Source organism: Amaranthus tricolor, chromosome 3 (genome assembly GCF_026212465.1).
Source record: "Amaranthus tricolor cultivar Red isolate AtriRed21 chromosome 3, ASM2621246v1, whole genome shotgun sequence".
Classification (NCBI taxonomy): domain Eukaryota; kingdom Viridiplantae; phylum Streptophyta; class Magnoliopsida; order Caryophyllales; family Amaranthaceae; genus Amaranthus; species Amaranthus tricolor.
The window spans coordinates 25,317,265-25,338,785 of record NC_080049.1 but is presented as its reverse complement, the minus strand read 5'-3'; the positions used below and the strand labels follow the sequence as shown (position 1 = coordinate 25,338,785).

At 34.2% G+C, this 21,521-nt stretch overlaps 2 protein-coding genes across 4 annotated transcripts; both read right to left on the bottom strand.

The window, feature by feature from the left end:
* Positions 1-1,279: 1,279 nt before the first annotated feature.
* Positions 1,280-2,004, bottom strand: LOC130808221 (protein SMALL AUXIN UP-REGULATED RNA 9-like). Its single transcript, XM_057673698.1, has one exon. The coding sequence runs from the start codon at positions 1,702-1,704 to the stop codon at positions 1,411-1,413; it is 294 nt and encodes a 97-aa protein (XP_057529681.1). The 5' UTR covers positions 1,705-2,004; the 3' UTR covers positions 1,280-1,410.
* A 1,774-nt stretch (positions 2,005-3,778) lies between these two features.
* LOC130808722 (transcription initiation factor TFIID subunit 14b-like) lies at positions 3,779-14,566 on the bottom strand. Of its 3 annotated transcripts, XR_009040725.1 has the most exons (8): positions 14,366-14,566; positions 14,142-14,230; positions 13,834-14,055; positions 13,507-13,694; positions 13,308-13,426; positions 6,033-6,121; positions 5,432-5,484; positions 3,783-5,322 (listed from the first exon to the last, which is right to left on the bottom strand). XR_009040725.1 is itself a non-coding variant. In XM_057674192.1 (7 exons), exons 1-6 carry the CDS (start codon positions 14,477-14,479, stop codon positions 6,035-6,037), a joined length of 819 nt encoding a protein of 272 aa, XP_057530175.1. In that variant the 5' UTR covers positions 14,480-14,566; the 3' UTR covers positions 3,779-5,484; positions 6,033-6,034. The 3 variants fall into 3 exon arrangements, 2 of the variants coding, with proteins under 2 accessions (XP_057530175.1, XP_057530174.1); XM_057674192.1 differs by having other exon boundaries at positions 3,779-5,484; XM_057674191.1 differs by lacking the exons at positions 3,783-5,322; positions 5,432-5,484 and having other exon boundaries at positions 5,778-6,121.
* Between the last annotated feature and the right edge of the window lie 6,955 nt (positions 14,567-21,521).

Genomic DNA, 21,521 nt, shown 5'->3' with positions numbered 1-21,521 from the left:
ATATCCTACTCGAAAATAGGATTTGGTGAGAAAAGGCGACGGACAATCTGTACCCATTCTCTTTGCAAAGAGAATAGTAATCATCACATATATATTATTCTAAAGATTATTATAATAGAACCTTGTCTCTGAACAAGAGAGCTTATGAGCACATGTAAAATATCCGATCGCACATGACCCTCAAAATTAAGGGGTTTAAATATTAGTTTATGTGAATTTGCTTTAGTTTAATTCACTAGCTTTTGAACTCGAATTTCTTTTATAAAAAAAAGCCTATATGTTGCAATTTTTAGTACGCGGTTGTTTTCAAAGATTGCAGGGCTTTCTCTACCTGGGGATTTAAATTGATTGTGCGCATTTTTTCTGTCCTTTTCTTCAAGGGGTACAGATATGATCTGTCCACTATCTCTTCTCTCAAACTCTAATTTTATGTAGGACACTAGACTAATGACCATAATCATTTCCAAAGATATGTCTCACTTTATAGTTCACTTTGCATCCACTTATAAAAGTTGAATGAGGCCTAGAAAATGATAAACTAAGATAAACAAGCATTACTATGTAGGCTTGGACATTAGCATGAGATTTTGACATAGATACTAACAGATTAATATATATAAATATAATGCACCATTCTGTTTAAAGACTAAAATCAAAAATTTAAGGTATAATCAAAGAGATACACAATATCAAAGTTTATACAAGAGTTACTCGGTTTACTTCAAAACCATCTACATGATCACATTGACTATGAAAGGTGATTGTGCAATCATTACCATAGGAAGGATCCATCATCATCATCATCCTACTTAGTATATCCCGCTCATAGAAAGATAATGAGACGTAGTTACACGGGAAAGATAAATAAGCTGCCTATAAATAAAATAAAAACTAGTAATGAGAAAGCGAGAGAAGCAAGAGGGCAAAAACACCAAAAGGTAATCAAAGAGGACATCAGTAGTCTAAAACATAGATATGGTGCCTCCAACTATCCCTATTTCTAGTTTAGATAAAAAAAAATGAAACGGAACAGATTTGGAGAGATTAGATGAATAATTTTTTATTATATTTTTAATTCTCTAAAGTTCAAAAAATTTAAAGGAAAAATTATAATCACTCTTCTCCTAAACAAATAAGAGTTACCTTTTTTTTTTTTTTTTTTTCTGTTTTTCAGTCCTGCTTCTCCTTCCCGTTCTTTTGTTTCTTTCCAAAATTGTTATCTAAACATATAATTTTGAACTCTTGCATAATTACATGATTTCAATATAGAAGTAGGAAGTATATATTAATCCTTTACATTAAAGGTAAATTTTTTTTACAATCACTACTACCAAGATGTAGTGTAAGATAACCTAGATGACAGACACCATAAATCTTTTGTGATTAAGGCACTGATATTATTTATATGAATCAGGCTAACGACGATACAACCGAAAGGAAAACAAGTTCATCACAAGGAATAGTGATGCCCATATTATGTTTGAAACCATACTCTTCTTCAGCCTGTTGAAGAAGAGATTGAAACTCAAAATTAGCCAACCATGAAATAGGGACAATATACCTGCTTCGATTGGGTCCCACGTAAACTACGAAATGGCCTTTAGGGACATCTTCACAAACTTCATGGTTGTTCTTTCCAAAGCTAGAACATCTCTTCATGATTTGTTTGAGTTGGGTTTGTCTATTTAAACTCTTTAGACCCATATCAACTATGTACTTGTATATAAATGATTTGAGTATGTGTAGTTGTTTTCTGTAGGCGGGATACACTGATCATACGATAATAGATGATACACTGGTCGTACGATAATAGATGATGATGAGTACGTGTAGTTCTTGATGTGCTTTTCTTTAAGACAACAATTTTAATGAACAACTCAAATTGGTGTTGCTTATTACTTAGTATTGGGATGGCTCAAACAAGAGGTATATATAAGGAGAGGATTGTGATTTTGTGAGTCAATTGGGCAAGCCTATCTAATTCCTCCACTTCCATGTTTCCTATTTATTTATTTATTTATTTATTATTTTTTTTATTTATTTATTTTTATCTATTCTATGTATCCACAATGATTTATAGTTGGTTAGTTTGTTGTAAATTGTCAATAATAAAATCAAAATTTTGTTCGATTTACTGAAAATAAATTTATCTATTATTTATTAAATAAACATACCTATTAGATATATGTAAAGGGTACAACCAAAATAACTACAAAAAAATTCACAAAATGTAAAGAAACTCAAATTTTTATTGAAAACCTAGAATGCTTACAATTTACAAAAAACTCTTATCATTATTCACTGTCCAAGTTATTTCTATCTTTAGCTCTATGCCTCTATTATAATTCTTTTATGGAGTTATTGAGATCACGAACTATAAATTTGATAGGCCACCTAGGAGATATACTTCAAATTGACGAATCTTGTTAAATCTTTGTGTTTGTTATTGCACTATTTTTTATAACTAAAAGGCTCATAACACAATATACTTGAGAATACAAAATCACTAGCCAATTTAAACAATACACCTAAAAACCACTTCATCTGTACTACTGAGTGTACAACGCATTTTTCAAAAATCTCGTTTGAAAAACTTAAATAATGCTAGCATTCGCGAAACTTTAATCATAAAAAAGGCTTTTGTACATAATTTTCAATTCCACGTAATACCATATCCCCAAATGGTAATACGTTGAAATGAATTTTGTGAATAAAATGAGATTGTTAAAGTAGAATAAGAATGAATGTATAACCATTAAACTCATTAAAAAAAATTTCAATAAAAATTACTAACTTTTCAACAGCATTCACACTATTTAATATTGACAACAAAATAGACCGTTAGTGGCCTAACCAAATTCATGACTTAATAACTATTAGTTCCTCCCGAATCTTCCAAGTTTTCAACCCTTAACTTTCAATTACATAAGCATAAGTTGTCCAAGGTCCACTCACATGCACAAAGGTACAATGCCAAAAGGGACAAGAGAGAGGGATAACTAAGACACAAGGTATGGAGTTAGAAGGTGTTCTCTTCAACTTATTTTTTTGACTTATTACTTATTCTTATTGGAATCAGATCAGAACAGATCAGACCAGATCAGATCAGAACTATTCAGATCAGATCAGAACTATTCAGATCAGATCAGAAAGTTTCAGATCAGACCAGACCAGATCAGACCAGATCAGACCAGACCAGATCAGACCAGATCAGATCAAACCATACCATTATTATTATTATTATTATTATTATTATTATTATTATTATTAATATTATATTATTATTATTATTATTATTATTATTATTATTATTATTATTATTATATTATAATAATAATAATAATAATAATAATAATAATAATAATAATATTATTATTATTATTATTATTATTATTATTATTATTATTATTATTATTATTATTAATCATTATAACTATGTAGTATGTAATATTAATAATAAGACATAATAATAATAATAATAATAATAATAATAATAATAATAATAATAAATAATAATAATAATAATAATAATAATAATAATAATAAATAATAATCATTATAACTATTCAGATCAGATCAGAAAGTCCAGATCAGACCAGACTAGACCAGATCAGATCAGACCAGACCAGATCAGATCAGAAAGATTCAGATCAGATCAGAATGAATCAGACCAGATCAGACCAGATCAGATCAGATCAGATCAGACCTTAGTAAATCCAGATCAGATCCAATCAGATCAGACGAAGAGAACATGTCCTTAGTCAAGGTAGATACATTATTGCCTAGTAGAACTTTAGTAATCTACTCAATACATCTGTCCGCTTAAAATTGCTTTATTTTTTTTAAATTAGATTCTTATTGATGAGTATTGTTGTGATATTCTAGTAGATGAGACACGATATATTGCAACTCTAGAGTCAAAAAATTTTAAACAAGAAAATGACGCAAACTCATTAGTTCATCTATTTTAAAAAATTAAAAAATTTCAATGCTGGATGGTAAATAAAAATTTGAAGTATTTTGAATAGAAACATATGCACATCCACAATGTTGTTTGTCTAGTTGCAGTACACCTTGAGATTGACCCCCCATGTTCCCAAATTGAGGAAGATCTATCAAACAATGAAGAATACCTACCCAAGTCTCTTGTCCAAGACCTAAGAAGACAACTTTCTCTACTACACACAATTCAACCATCATCCCCATGACATATTTCTCATGGCTGTGGCCCACCAAACAGGAGAACTAATCCTCGCATCCTCATACATAAAAAACAAAATGTAGAATAAATAAACAAACAAAATAAAGGTGAAGCTTTGTAGAAATTGAAACATCTCAACCACCATATTGTCTTCAGGAAATTGGCCTCCAGATTGAATATTGCAATCCTTGTCAAAGAGAATAATCTGTATAGCTAATAATACAACACAAGTTTTCTATCAATGGGGTGGGGTGGGGTGAGGTGGGGTAGGGCTAGAACGCTAGAGAGTTGTCGCCTCCCGAAGCTTTATTTACTCACATAATATATATAGTGACACCTTAAAAATTTACATGACGAACGTTAGCTTAATGATTTAGTTATTATTTTTTAACTAATAAATTTTCAAATTCAAGCCATTGCATGCGTAGAAATTAAGAGGTTTGAGAAGAGAAACACTATTAAACTTGGTTTTGGATGCACTTCTCACCACCAAACTTTTTTGTCTTCCTATCAATGCACTTCTCTATAACACTCACCTTAATTTGTAGATGCACTTCTCATCAACCTTCGCAAATTGTGGCCTTGCCTCATCATTTCAGACCAAGATTAGAGTTGAAAGTTTTTCTCCTAAATTTCATCCCCAAAAACACCATCGCTTTTAGTCCATATTTCCTTTTAAAACCAAAAAAAAACTTATTCGTGCAGATAAAACTACTAACAATGTCGCCTTATAAGAGTTTTCAATTTTCATGCACACTTTCGGGACTATCTTACGTATGAGCCCTCATAAATACTGCATTTCATCATTAGAAAGGTACTTGAAGTGCAGATAGGACAGATCCCACACATTGTTATACAGACCACATGGTACAAACATGCAGTTATTTCAGCATGGAGTGGCCACACATTGATAGAACTTAGAAGACAGCTGTTAGCTAGAAATAAACAAAAAGTATGTTTTCTTCACCAATACCCACCCTACCAAGGCAAAAACATGCTAGTTTTGTTTGTAAACTACCCAACAAAAAATAGACCAAGAATAAGGTCAATTAATCATAATAAACAACCACCTAAAGAATCATTTCTCTTGTACAGTCTGCTTTTGGGATTGGGCGGACCCCCTGCTCAAATTACAAGATAAGGATAAGGTAGTCGAACATAGACAAGAACATGACCAAACAACAAACAAGAATGATAATCAGCCCATGTGAACATGAAGGTCAATTATACCTCTAATCTCGGACATGGGTCCCGGTGAGCCAGTTTGGGGTTGCTGATGACACCTGCAATATTGGGGGTTTAGCATTTGTGTGCGTGTGCGCACATGCGGTAAAAGAACTTAAGAGCCTACCAGTGAGTTGCCACCCACCGCACAGCAGAGAATATAAGAAAATACCAACATAATTGTGCTGCTTCCTTAACACCGAAAATTAAGTAGTCATTTAACAAACTAACATTGCTCATCACAAGTCATAACCGCATAGTCAAGAAGAGAGTTGAAAATGAAGACAAAGAAAGAGCAGAAAAGCAAATAACAAATCAACATGCGTGATTCTGATCACATAAGGAAAGTATATGAGCAAGATGTCAACAACTGAAGAAGAGAATCTGTTTTAAAAGGCCAGTTATCAGTCTATAATAAGTGATAACTTCTAGAATACAGAAACATACAGAAGTGTTCTGAGTCATTTACAAAACACCTTAGATTTAAGTAAAAAATTAGATCAATCTAAGCTATGAAGTTTCAATTGTTATATTTCACCACATACACAAACAACCCTTTGAATCTAAACAAAGCAGTTATCAAGGTGTATGCGAAGTCAGAATTTACATTCAAAAGTCAGAAGCAGGATCCACGGTCCCAGACGAGCCATCAACCATACTCATTTGCCTTCTTAGCTTGACTATATGAGCTTGCACCTGTCAAATGAAATAAATGAAATAAGTTTAATAAACAAGTAAAAAGAGTGATACATGTAACAGTAACAGCAATAATAACAAGTACAACAGCAGTTGTGGCTGTAACAAATTAACAATACACACACCAAAAAATTGGGAAAAAAACTTACAACTACAGCATATGCGTTAATCTATAAGACTCACATTTCAGTAATGTAATGTGCATATATATAGCCTTTGGTTTAAAAAATAAAGAAAAAGTTGGATCATAGACAGCTCTTCATCTTAGACTTGGACAGCACTATCATAATGATTCCTCTTGATTATATTTAGTGTAATAAGCTCCAATACTAAAAGGAAAGTTTATGATAGAGTAACAAGTTTAAGAAAATGAGCAACACAAAGATTCCAATGGACATGTACAGCCTTTGTCACCTTGGATTTTTCATTTTACCCCTAGTGTAGGATCCTCAACACTCTGAAGCAGTACGACATCTGAACACTTTATTTTGGACAAAAGACATTGTATTTTTCCATAATTCTTCGATTCAAGTCGGACATTTGAACACGTAAATGTGACGGATATGAGTTCTAGAGTCCAGGTAATATAGTGAACAACAAAATTACAAGTGCACAATCAAAGAACCAATGAGCATCATACGTTTCTTTCTATTAATTTTAAGATTGGGATCACTTCTCACTTTACATGCTACAAATCCTTATCTAGATGATACTTCCCTTGTCTACACACATATTACAAAAATATACATTTCTTTCGTTCACATTTTAAACACAAATGAAACTTGAAACGGTGGATGCAATGGGGGGAAGTGGAGTAGTGGACCATATGTTCAGGATTTGACTCCATTGAAAAAGAATTCAATATGTTATCTCTTACACCAGGTTGCGGAAGTGAAAGTTTCAAAGTTGAATTGATAGTTAGCATGGATATAGATCAGGGCTGGAAGGAATCGCAAACAGAAGTTGCACCTACTTGGTGCTGAATATAGGAGCAATGCACAAGTGAAGGCATTTCTATTTAAACGTGTTTTTGTATTGAATGAAAATAGACAGCATGCGCTGGTAATCAAATATCAGTTTTGTAATTCGTCTGAGTCTGTTAGAGTTTCAATTAATTTAGGATCTTAGAGTTCGATACTATATAACACGCTTATCTAGTATATAACATTTCATTTGGCCGAATTTTAATTTGTACTAGACTTTTATAGAAGATGATCTAGTGTTTTAATGAACATTTAGAATCTCTACTATTATTTCTAAAAAGCTACTTTCAAGATTGATATATTTAAGCACTAAATACCAGGGTTGGTTATGCTTTAACCGTAAGGAACCCATGTCCATGATCCAAGTAGAAAACACAAACTCGATATGTTTTCTGCTAGACAAAGTGGACAAAGACTTGCCTTCAAGGTTGGATTTCATGGCTAGCTTAGAAAAGGAAGAAGAACCTTAAGTCGAGTGGAGTTGCATGCATATGGGTGTGTGTGTGTGAATATAGGAGCCCATTGGAGAGGTGGTGCGCAAGGAGGACACTCACACAGCAAAGGCTGAAAGACAATGTCACGAGTCACTGCCTTTATTCAATCATTGGCGAAAATATGGAGAAGGCAGGGGATGAATTGCCCAGAACAACTAATAAATGTTTAATTCTAGAACTTTATCATATTTTTCTCAATTGTTCAATGAACTAGGGGCCCAAAGGAAGTATGAAGATTGAAGAGGAACTATCAACGTACGAAACCTACGAGGTCCTTATGAATATGGACTTTCCAAAGAGATAACAATGGAATAGTTGAAAATGGAAAGAGCTAAGCAAATCGGGGCAATAAAGTTCCTATTGAGGTGTGGAGTTGCTTAGGCGAAACATGTAATTTATTGTTAGAAAAGCTTTTCAAAATGAAGGGGAAGCACAATTATTCCACTACATAAAAACAAAGATGATGCTGAAGTATGAGGTAATTACACAAGGATCAAAATTTTCTGCACACGATGAAACTTTGAGAGATAGTGATAGAGAGGAAGCTTACATGAGAGAACCAATTTGGGTTCATACCAAGACAATCCATTGGGGTATATTAAGGCAACACAAGACTTATGATAGCATAGCACATGCCGTCGTATGGAATAGACTCGAGGTTAAAGAGATACCATTGGGGTATATTAAGGCAACACAAGACATGTACTGTTGTGCGACAACGGAAGCAAAGATCGAAAACAATAATGGAAAGCAATAAAGCTTCAAACAAACAATAAAGAAAATCACACCGAGAAATGAACGTGTTTCACTATCAACGTGATAGCTACATCCATCGGCATCGAGAATAAACTTTTCACTATAAGCCGGGAGATTACAAGATGAACGAGAAGCCACAACAATGGCTCTCCAAACTTTTTCTTTCTTAGTTTTCCTCACTTTGTATTTCATGCATCATCCCCTAATTCTAATTACAAGAGGGGTTTATATAGTCTGTCATTTAATAAAAAGATATTAGGTTAACAATCACAAAGAAACCGGCCCAAAAACTAAGTAACCGTCAAAAGAACGTGCAAAAACTGAAAACCCGCAAAAAACTACACAACCCGCGGCCCGCGACCTACCTGTTTTTCAAAACAGTAGTTTTTCCTTCAGAGACTCGCGACGCGCGACCAAACATACGGCCCACGACCTGGGCGTCTTCCAATCCAGTAGCTACTCCGTGCACTTCGACCAATCTCTTGATTTCATCTTAAAACTCGATCTTAGAATCGATTCGAGTCACAAAATCCCAACATGTACCCTCTCTTATTTGCTATCATCATTATCTACTTTTTAAGTAATTCGTGATCTTCTCTCTTCATTTTGCTTTATTAGTTTGTTATTGAATTTTCTTATTTTTATTTGAATCCTTTATTATGCGTGATTTCTAATTTGAATCCATGTTTGTTTGTTTGTACATTAAAATTTGTCTTTTAGAGTGGGGTTCTCCCATTGTTATGATTAGTTGATGGCTTGATCATGTTTTTTTGATTATAGCAGATGGTCATGTTTTTTTCATCGTCTTGAGAGTTCCATGTTTGGTATCAAAGGAACAACAAGAGTTAGGCTTTGAGGCTAATTCAACCTTTGAGATGAATAGATCAAGGCAATGACAAGGGAATAACGAGTTTTACACCTTGTTACCAACCATCAAATTATGGATTAGTGCTCCCCATGAAAGTGGTGTAATCCATAATAGATTTGATTTTCTCTTAATGTCTTGGATTGTATTGGAAAGCTATGAAAGCAGAGGATTGTAGGCTATAAGATCCCATTGTCTCGAGAGAGAAAGTGGATGTTTATTGATGATTGTTGAATCTTGAATGTTCTATAAATAATTTTTTCTATCCACTTGGTGTCATCATATTGATTTAATCTCATTTTACTTGCATTTCAATAATCTACAACCCTAGATCTCTCAAAAATATGTAGTTACTTGATTGATTAGAAAACGACAATTAATTTAATAAATTACAAAGTTTTTGGGATTCAACCTATATTTTCTAAGCTATTCTACGATAACTCAAACACTTGCAGTGAGAGGGTAAAATCTTACTAAAATATAGACTCTAGAAGCGTAAAACGCAGATTGTTGCCTCAAACTCCGGCCCAAATCATTCATACCGGAATCATACTAGATCGCCGACGACAATGTTTCTATTGTGCTATGGTCAAGGCTTTAATTCTCTGAAATTCAAACGCGAAAAAGAGAAGAGAAGAGGAAAGTGAAGAAAATAGAGAGAAGAAGAGAGAGGGACAAAAAAACAAAGAGAAATGGAGAACAAAACTTACTATGAGCTCTAGGGTTTGTCTTTTCTCGTAAAAGTTCTATATTTTTTCTGACTTTGACTATATTTTTTTAAAGCTCTCCATTACATTGCAATAAGTGAGCTCCACTATCTCTAACACAATGTTCTTTTCTTATTCCTAAAAACAAAAAAAAATGTCATGTTTTGTACTAACTGACATGTTTTTTTTTTATCTTTTATCTTTTTATTTTCCTTTTCGTATAATGTTATTTTTTTTCCTCTTCTCATTTTCTTTTTCTTTTTTCTTAACTTATCTTATATTCTTTTAACAATTTTTTCAATCGTAAAAATTTCCTAACATTTTCAAAACTCTAAATTAAAGTTTCTCGTTTCCAATTTTGTTTCTCGTTTCGAATCGCATCTCATTTTCTTATTTTCTAAATTAAACTTATTTTATATTCTTTTATCTTTTTATTTCCTTTTCATATAATGTTATTTTTTTACCTTTTCTTTTTCTTTTTTCTTAACTTATCTTATATTCTTTTTAAGAATTTTTTCAATCATAAAAATTTACTAACATTTTCGAAACTCTAAACTAAAGTTTCTCGTTTCCGATTTCATTTCCCGTTTCGAATCGCATCTCGTTTCGTGTCACGTTGATATAGACCCTTGTTTGATGAATCAAGAGATAAAAGATGTCATATGCGTGCACACTTTTTTCAAATAGATAGCGAAGCGTAAAACAGTAGTTTGCATCATATTCACAAATCACAGGTGTTAGAAGGTGCACATAAGCAAAGAAAAGTTATCTTCCATACTAAGAGATGTAAAAGGGTGTTTGTGTACAATGATGTTGAATAATAGTAGTTATCACAACATAGTTTTTATGAAGATGGTGGACAAATAATAAGTACCAACAAAACAAAATCCTAAGATGATAAGTTGGCTTGATAATGTAATGATGTAAAGATTAGGCTGAAATTATGCAAATATTAGACCCTATAAAGATAGGGAGGAGAGTGATAGTGTACCCATGACATCTTGTTATGTTCTCTTAGGACCACGATGGCATGGATTGTAGGCATAATGCAAAAACAAACTTGTACCGCATCGATTGCATTGTAAAGGTTGTCAACAAAAAGAAACTGCATTTCCCGCGTAGTAAAGGTTTAAAACAACCACATTTTAGGCTATTTTAAGAAAAATATTGTATTCTCAGTGGCGATATGATAACTACATCACTTTTGTTACTGCATCACCGTGTAGCTACAGCAATCGTGACTGTTACCACAATGATCGTAGGCTAACGCATAATGGTTACTATAACACCTACACTTACAACTAGGGAGGAGAGAAGACCATGCTAATGCCTAAGAACTAATGAAGCAGGGTGAGATCTGTTATCATGAAGATGTAAAAGTGACCATAATTAAGAAAGGTGTCCATGATTGAAGGAAAAAATCATGTATGTGTTTTACTTTTAAAAATCTCACGTTCAAGATATTATTCATAAAAATTTCAACTTTGAAATATTATTTAAAAATATTAACTTTTAAAAAGATTTAAACTCAAATACAAGATATACATGATTCAATAAAATGATATCACGTATGTGTTTTTTCTCTTATAACTACCATCGGTAGGTTAAGTATTTTTAATATAAGAAAAATTACTTCTAAAAAGGGTAATCTTTAGTTGCTTTGCAGATAAAGAACTAACTTTTAGTTTATTCTACAAATGGCCAACCTTTACCTTCCATTTGCAAACAAAGGGTTTTCAGGTAAGTACTACCTATAATTACCGGTTTCCATTTTGAAGCTTACAAAATGGTATAGATGTCCAATAACATCTTTCACGACCTAATTCCTCTGTACATTATCTTTCTCTCTTTGTCTTTCGTACTCTCTTTTACCCTCTCTCCCTGCAAATATATATATATATATATATATATATATATATATATATATATATATATATATATATATATATATATATATATTGTGTTCTCGGTGGCGATATGATAATTACATCACTTTGTTAATGCATCACCGAGTAGCTACTGCAATCGTGATTGTTACCACAATGATCGTAGGCTAACGCATAATGGTTACTAAAACACTTACACATACAACTAGGGAGGAGAGAAGATCATGCTAATGCCTAAGAACTAATGAAGCAGGGTGAGATCTGTTATCATGAAGATGTAAAAGTGACCATAATTAAGAAAGGTGTCCATGATTGAAGGAAAAACGGAAAGGGCAACAGCCGTGAGAAACGAGGTTACAAATGCAAATTGAAGCACCACACAAAAATATTATTCCATTACCCCAATGCCATTAAGTGGTTTCCACTAGGCTGGGTGGGTTTGGGGATCGGAGGTACGCAACTCTACCTTTATTAGTGATACCACTAACAAATAATATGTGTTGATGTGCGTGAAAGAAGGTTCTCAAGGACAAGAAACACAAATGCATCTTGGTTAAAAGAGAACTTCAAATGTCTATAAGAAGGCTAGTCATTGTTGTTATCTAGTTTAGGTGAGTTTGATTCATTGTTACCTGACGCAATATGGTTCTGTGCCGATCAAGATAACAAATCTTCATGGTGAAAAAACCTAAATACATCTTCTAAAATAAATTAGGGAAGTGGAATGGATGTCTGGCAGCTTCCATCTTTACGGTAAAACAGGTACGTTTTCCCCTCTTTTTCTCTTCTTTTTCCTCTTATTTCCTCTTTTACTTTTTGTTAACTTCTAAATTTCTCTTCTTCTCCCATATCTCATCTTTTTTGCAATCAAAATAATAGATCTTTGTGAAACACAAACGTTTTTCGAATCGAAGTAATTGACAATTTGTTACGCGGTCCAAGGCGACCCTGTACACTACCTTTTTGTGTCATGGGTCAGTCGTTCCCAATTGAAAAGGGGTCTACCGTCCTGCGATCTGGGTAGTGATTGTTTAATTCCTTTTACTACCACAAGATTCTTCAAAGAAATAGGTCTCTACTATGATCATAAATTCACAAATTTGAGGAAAAATCCTTTAACAGCGAGCATGAATCATGCGGAACCTAGATTCATAATCCAAGTCCATTAAGAAAAGACTCCATATGTATTCTATTAGAGCTTTGAGGTTAGGTTTAAAGCCTTGCTTATTCACCCAATTTTTGCACTATGCTAATATGCTTTGCAATTTGCATCTCAGCTTCTAAAATAGAAAGCAAATCAACCAAATGCTTTGCTTTTATTTGAAACATAAATTGTAGCTAGCTCTCAACACATATGAAGCGAAAAATTATATCTTTAACCAAGCACAAATTAGAAAAAGCGCACCACGACAATTCCAAAAGTAAACACACTTAAAAACCAAAAATAAAAATCACAGTTTAAAGTAGGAGTTAGAGCCAAGAATATTGTAATTACCTGTTGACGAGCTGCAGCAAGTTTGAGCAGTTCATCTGCCTCTGAGAAATTCATGAACCAATGACCCAGAGGATGATCTTTAGTGACTCCTCTCCGATCACTATTTTCATCAATCGAAGCTGAAGCAAAAAATACAGCTAATTGAACATAATAGTTTTATCATTTAACAATACCAAAACCAAAGAAAAACCACCCATACCAGATGGCGGAAGCTCCAAACCAGCAGGAAGCCGAGGCACAACTACAGCAGGGTGGTTCTGTACACGAGCGAGAAAAGACTCGGATGGGTCAGGAAAGACAACCTCATCATATGATTCCACAACAACTGGCTTTTTAGTAGATTGTGGACCGCTCTGTTCTAAAGGGTACAGCTTCAAATGGTGATATCTGTAGAGAAAATCAATTTACAGTTACACTTGGATTCAAACCCAATAAAACCATGTAAGCGTATACACGTTGTTCATATCCACCCGATATGCATATATGATTGCTCCAATAAAACCCAAGACATTATCATTATACTCACATGTCCAACTTCCTATCGCAAACATCATTGTGGAAGTAAAGTGAAATGGCAATCTCAAATTCACCCCAACCACATTCCGATAATTCAAACGGCGGAGAATCAATAACTCTTATAGGATTATTGAAACTTGGGTGTAGTTGAAACACAACACGCTTAACTACAACACTCAGATCCTCGTTTGTTGCCCCACGAACATAAACAGTCCATCTATGCGATTGAGACCTTCAAAAAACAAAACTTCTTTCAGGCATTTCATCAAACAGTCGGGGGAACAAATTATAATTGAACAACAATAAAAGTGAACTCACTCAGTTGCCTTCCGACCAAGCCAAAATGCAATGGTTCCATAAACAATGGGCACAGAAATTTCAACATCTTTGAATTTTCGACTCAAAACCTTGCCATAACCCATTGTTTTAATAAAGGGTAAGATGATAAGTTGATGGGAAGAGAATAATATAGACAAAGAGGAACACCTATGATTTGTAAATTATCTAAAAATAAGAAGAAAATAGTAAAATTAGGAAGAAACCTTTTTGTCTCTATCATCTTGAGAATTGTCGGGTTTACTGAGAGGTGAACCGGCACCGTCGGATTGATCGAGGGCATCTTTTGTGGCGGGAGGAGATGTTTGTGTTTGGTTCATTTTGGTAACAAAAAACGACGGCGAGGCTTTCTATTTGATCCTTATTACACCTATCAATGTATATGCTCCACCGCCCTAGTCAAGCTTTCATTTTGGAAAAATTTGGGTAAAAAAAAAACTAATTCTTAAATTTCGCTACTTTTTTTATTTTATCGCCACCCCTGAGTAAATTACGTATTTATCCCTGAATTTTCAAAAAATTACGATATTGCCATTGAATTTAAAATTTCCTACATATACCACAATCTCACTAAAATTTTTCTTACCACACTTAAAAACCAACTTACAAAAGCAAATTGTTGAAGAAAAAACTAAATTCAATTCGCAAAAAATTAATCGAGGTAGTTTTTTTCGAATGTAATTAATTTAAATTTACAAACGAAAAAAAAAAATTTAATTGAACCGCTCAGATCTGGGCGATTGGACCCCGATTCAATCGCCAATTTAAATTATTTTTTTTTCGTTTGTTTTTGAATAATTATTATAATTTTTAATTATAATATTATTATTATTATTATTATTATTATTATTATTTTTTATTACTGTTATTATTAATAATTTTATTATTATTGTTATTATTGGTGTGATTGTTATTATTTTTATTATTAAATATATATTTATGTTTTGATTTTTAATTTATTAATGTTAATATGTTTGTTATAATTATTATTACTATTTTTATTTTTAATAACTTTTTTATATTATTTTTATTATTATTGTTATTATTGTTGGGTTTTTTTTCGAACGTAAATTATTTAAATTTAAAAAAATAAATGAAAATGAATCGCCCAGATCTGGGCGATTGGACCCCGGTTCAATCGCCAAAAAAGTGTTGCATAATTTATTTTTATAAATTATTTAAATTTATAAAGTTATAAATATATGTTGGGTGAATGGTGCATAATGTCCGGTAGTCGGCCGAGGGAAGTGGCAGGTAGAACATCGTTTAGTGCATCGAACATATCCCTCAGTCGGATGATGGACTCCACCGGCCTCTTCCTAATATGGCAATCCAGAATCCGAGGCGTACGCTCGGAGCCATCGAAAATAAGTTTAGTTATGTGCCCGCCATAGCTAGGGATTAGTCACGTATCTGTCGGCCCCCCGTGCTGGGGCGATGTGACTAACCAGTCCGTGTTAGCGGACTGTGAGGGCCTTCTTTCTCGTGGCGGCTCATTATCGACGAAACTACGTCTTGCGCGCTCGGATGCGGCAGAAGAACTAGGGCCGCCACGTGCGAATCTCCCGTCGGGCCCCCGAACAATAGTCCAGTCCAATGGGCGAGAATTAGGAGCTTCGTATTGAACATCATCAGCATCATTATCATCATCACTAGAAACACCCCAACTACTCTGGATGCTGCTAGACTGGTCATCAAGAGGGGTGCGGACTAGGTCTAACGCACTCGAACGCACTCGACCTTTGGGCAATATTGTGTCTGGCAGCCTCTTCCTGCCTAACCCTCCTAGCAGAACCCGTTACCCCCCCTCTCTTCGGGTCCCCTCTGATTAAGGTAGGCCTAGAACTATTACCTCTCAACAATTGTCTAAAAAAACCCTATCCTTTTCCTTGATTACCAGCCATTTACTACAATTTTTGACAATTTCATTAAATATTAATAATAAATGAACATAATCAAACATTACGTTACATTAACCACATGAAAAAAAAAACAATATATTAATTTTCAAAATTGACAATAATCATAAAAATAATAACAAAAAAATGGAAAAAAAAAGGAAAAAAAACCAAACAACACCAATAATAAAAATAATTTTCAAGACAACATAAAAAGTTTATTAATAATAATAACATTAATTATAATAAACATATTTAAATAATAAATTAATAATTAAAAGAAAATTAATAATTTAATAATAAAAATAATAACAATCACAAAAATAATAAAAAAATTAATAATAATAACAGTAGTAGTAATAATAATAATAATAATAATAATAATAATAATAATAATAATAATAATAATAATAATAATAATAATAATAATAATAATAATAAAATTAAAAATAATAATAATTATTATAAAAAAGAAACGAAAAAAAATAATAATAAATTAAATGAATCGCCCAGATCTGGGCGATTCATTTTCTTTTTTTTAAAAAAAAATTTAAATAATTTACATTCGAAAAAAAAACCAACAATAATAACAATAATAATAAAAGTAATATAAAAAAGTTATTAAAAATAAAAATAATAATTATTATTATAACAAACATATTTACATTAATAAATTAAAAATCAAAACATAAATATATATTTAATAATAAAAATAATAACAATCACAACAATAATATCAATAATAATAAAATTAATATTAATAATAATAATAATAATAATAATAATAATAATAACAATATAATTAAAAATTATAATAATTATTCAAAAACAAACGAAAAAAAAAATTTTAATCGAGGTAATTTTTTTTTCGTTTCTTTTTTATAATTATTATTATTTTTAAAATTTTTTTTTATTGTTATTATTATTATTATTATTATTATTATTATTATTATTATTATTATTATTATTATTATTATTATTATTATTGTTATTATTATTAATTTTTTTATTATTTTTGTGATTGTTATTATTTTTATTATTAAATTATTATTTTTCTTTTAATTATTAATTTATTATTTTTAATATGTTTATTATAATTAATATTATTATTATTAATAAACTTTGTATGTTGTCTTGAAAATTATTTTTATTATTGGTGTTGTTTGATTTTTTTTTCCTTTTTTTTTCCATTTTTTGTTATTATTTTTATGATTATTGTCAATTCAGAAAATTAATACTCCCTCCGTTCTTTTTTGTTCATGTGGTTAATGTAACGTAATGTTTGATTATGTTCATTTATTATTAATATTTAATGAAATTGTCAAAATTGTAGTAAATGGCTGGTAATCAAGGAAAAGGAAAGAGATTTTTTAGACAATTGTTGAGAGGTAGTAGTTCTAGGCCTACCTTACTCAGAGGGGACCCGCATGAGAATGGGGGTAACGGGTTCTGCTAGGAAGGCTAGGCAGGAAAAGGCTGCCAGACACAATATTGCCCAAAGGTCGAGTGCGCTAGACCTAGTTTGAACACCTCTTGATGACCAGTCTAGCAGCATCCAGAGTAGTTGGGGGGTTTCTAGTGATGATGATAATGATGCTGATAATGTTCAATACGAAGCTCCTGATTCTCACCCATTGGACTGGACTGTTTTTCGGGGGCCCGACGGGAGATTCGCACGTGCCGGCCCTAGTTCTTCTGCCGCATCTGAGCGCGCAGGACGTAGTTTCGTCGATAATGAGCCGCCACGAGAAAGCAGGCCCTCACAGTCCGCTAACACGGACTGGTTAGTCACATCGCCCCAGCTGGGGGGGGCCGACAGATACGCGACTGATCCTTAGCTATGGCGGGCACATAGCTAAACTTATTTTCGACGGCTCCGAGTGTACGCCTCCGATTCTGGATTGCCGTATTAGGAAGAGGCCGGTGGAGTCCATCATCCGACTAAGGGATATGTCCGATGCGCTAAACGATGTTCTACTTGCCCCTTCCCTCGGCCGACTACCGGACATTATGCACCAGCACATCGATTGTGCTTTAATATCGGCGTTCGTGCAGAGGTGGCAGCCGGATACGAACACCTTCCATATGCCATGGAGGGAAATGGCGATTATGTTGCACGACGTGCAACGCATACTAGGCATTTCTATTGAAGGTTCTCTGCCAGCTGGGCCTTCTGAAGCGGAGTGGCACATCGGTAACACCAATCTGTTCAGGGAGCCTGTGTCTGAGCTTCGGCGTAGGGGTGCCTTAACCTGCTGCTGCGTGAACGTTGCTGAACTGATGTGGCTGTGTCATAGGTCGCAGGCCATGGATACCCAGACGACAGCGTACTACATGTCTATCGTCGGCTCTACCTTGCTGGCGGATAAGACCAGAATTGGCATGCGACTTCACCCGATACTAGCCGTGAACGCCGATCAGCAGGAGGTGGCCTGGGGTGCGGTGACCTTGGCCTACTTTTATAGGCAGCTCGGAATGGCATCTAGGGCTGGTTGCAAGACAATTGCGGGATGCCTGACATTGCTCCAAACATGGATCTACGAGTACTTTCCCGCTTTCTGCCCTCATCTTCGCCGAGAAGATATGCCAAACATGACTAGGGCGGAGATGTGGTCAACGAAGAAACCATGTCGTGAGGTGGACAGGCTGAGGGATTGCCGCAGGGTTCTTGACTCAATGACGGAGACTCAGGTATTGTACTTAAAGTTAATTTTGTTATGCATGTGTTTTTAATTGTACATTATTCTTATTTGTTAATTTGGCCTGCATGCAGGTGGAATGAACTCCGTACAGTTCTGCTCCTAGTGCGTTGCTGAATGAGCACCCATCCATCACCATCATCGGTGGTATCACGTGCTTTGATATCGTCGAGGTGTATTTACCGGAGCGGACTTTGCGACAGATCGGGTTCGTGCAGGCTATTCCCACCGCTCTTATGAGACCAGGCAAGGCTCTCCGACCGACACACGACACCTACTCCGTGACCTTTGCTTCTTCTCCTGTTTATTTGGAGGCATGGAGTAGGTTCCCCTTTAGTGCCCGCGTTGTTGAGCAGGGCCTTCGACGGGTATTTGTTCCATCAGAGGCGGAACCTAATTACGTTGACTGGTTCAGAGTGTGCTCGCACCCGTACATAACCCCCGACGAAGGCCCGATTGCAGATCCTGATCCTTCTTAGAGCAGAGCGGAATACGTGAGTTTTGAAAATATACTTGTTTTATGCTATGTGTTTGTGTTTGTTTGGTGTTGTTTTATATCTTGTTAACTCCGTTTTTCCTTTTCTTTTTTCAGTTCCTCAATGAATGGCCCAGTCGATTCGCTCCAGTGGCTAGGCTACCTCCTTCACTCGTGGATATGAACCCCCGTCAACGACATGCGTAAGAAATATACCTTAATGATTGTAAAGATTTATTTGCCGAATGGCAAATTTTTAAAGGGCATGGCCCTTCATAGTCTGTACTTAAACTGTTTTACATTAATGATTGTATTTATTTTCGTCGACGCTATGTATGTCACATTTAATTTATGATTAAATCGTTGCTATACACAATGAATGTCTTCTATATGTTCTATAACAACCATTATATACAGTAGTATAACTATGGACTATATACAAATTGAATCATTTCTATAATACAAGTAAATAAGGATTTATACAACACGTAAGACTATGGAGTATCTAAATTTACAGCATCCAGCGGTGTTATTAGTTGGTCGTGGTCGTGGTCGTGGGTCGCGTAGATTATTCCAGAGCATAATCCTCGTAGCGAAATGTGTGTCAATATGTCTGGTGATTGGTTGTGATTGCCGAAAATATCTCTCAATCCCTGCAACACCCACAAATACGACAGAGGCCGCCTCATCTCGCATCAAACAAAACGCAACCAAGAAGTTGTGATTGGTTGGCGTCATTCCGATCACTTTACATAGTGGCCGCTTTTGTTTGTTCGTTTTGTACGTTGTATCTATCAGCACAACATACGGCCACGTACGTATCATTTGGATAGAGGTAGGATTTGCAATTAACAGTCTGCTCAATTGCCCTTCGCTAACCAAGTCTGTCCAGACCATGTAATTAAGTTCTGTGCCCATATGAAGACAATGTTAAAGGGGAGTCCTACCCTCCATCTCTTCTTGCCTAATATTATATATCTGATTCATACTAGCATAAAAACCAGGAAAATTATCTCTAATAGAATTCATAATAAAGGCTGGTTGCATTCCGGTTGCACTAGCTATCGTATGTGCTCCCGAATATCTACATTGATCCTATTCGCCCTTATATGACCATCTCTGTACACTAAGAACGGGTGGTTATGTTTTCCTTTTTCACCAGGACACACCCTTACCGTCCAAGGTCTTTCTCCTGGTTTACGACTACTTCCTACAATTAAAAATTTACACCCGCAACTTCTACTTTTAGAACCAGGTTGGGTAGTATTATCTAGATTATGTACATCACCCTAATATTACTATAGCGGTGACATCTTAAATAGACTCTAACTCTAGAACGTCCTTCTTTCTTTTTATAAGAAGCACGTGTAAATTGAAAACCAATTGTTATTGTTATCGCATCGGCCCAGTTTTGTGCGATTAAAATTTTTTTTTAAAATAAATTTCCAACGATTCAAATCGGAAAATTTACGTACTGCATCCGATTCGTAGTCGCTTTCGTTAGCCATAGTTAGCCGATTACAGGTAACAACTTGTTTAAGAGTATTTAGAGAGATAGTATCGTGTTTGAATTCGTACTTCATACGCGACTGAGAATTCGATATATAGACAAATCTTTCGGATTAAAGTGTTAATAGTGCTATTAAGTGTGATTTATATTTATTAATTAAGTTTTAAGTCCAGTAGTAATTTTATAATTTTTTAAATTTCAGAGACAAATATGTAATTTCAAGGGGGTTGCGATAAAATAAAAAGGGTGACGAACTTTAGTAACACGAGGATGAAATAGGAAGCCTCGCCGTCGTTTTTTGTTACCAAAATGAACCAAACACAAACATCTCCTCCCGCCACAAAAGATGCCCTCGATCAATCCGACGGTGCCGGTTCACCTCTCACTAAACCCGACAATTCTCAAGATGATAGAGACAAAAAGGTTTCTTCCTAATTTTACTATTTTCTTCTTATTTTTAGATAATTTACAAATCATAGGTGTTCCTCTTTGTCTATATTATTCTCTTCCCATCAACTTATCATCTTACCCTTTATTAAAACAATGGGTTATGGCAAGGTTTTGAGTCGAAAATTCAAAGATGTTGAAATTTCTGTGCCCATTGTTTATGGAACCATTGCATTTTGGCTTGGTCGGAAGGCAACTGAGTGAGTTCACTTTTATTGTTGTTCAATTATAATTTTGCCCCCCGACTGTTTGATGAAATGCCTGAAAAAAGTTTTGTTTTTTGAAGGTCTCAATCGCATAGATGGACTGTTTATGTTCGTGGGGCAACAAACG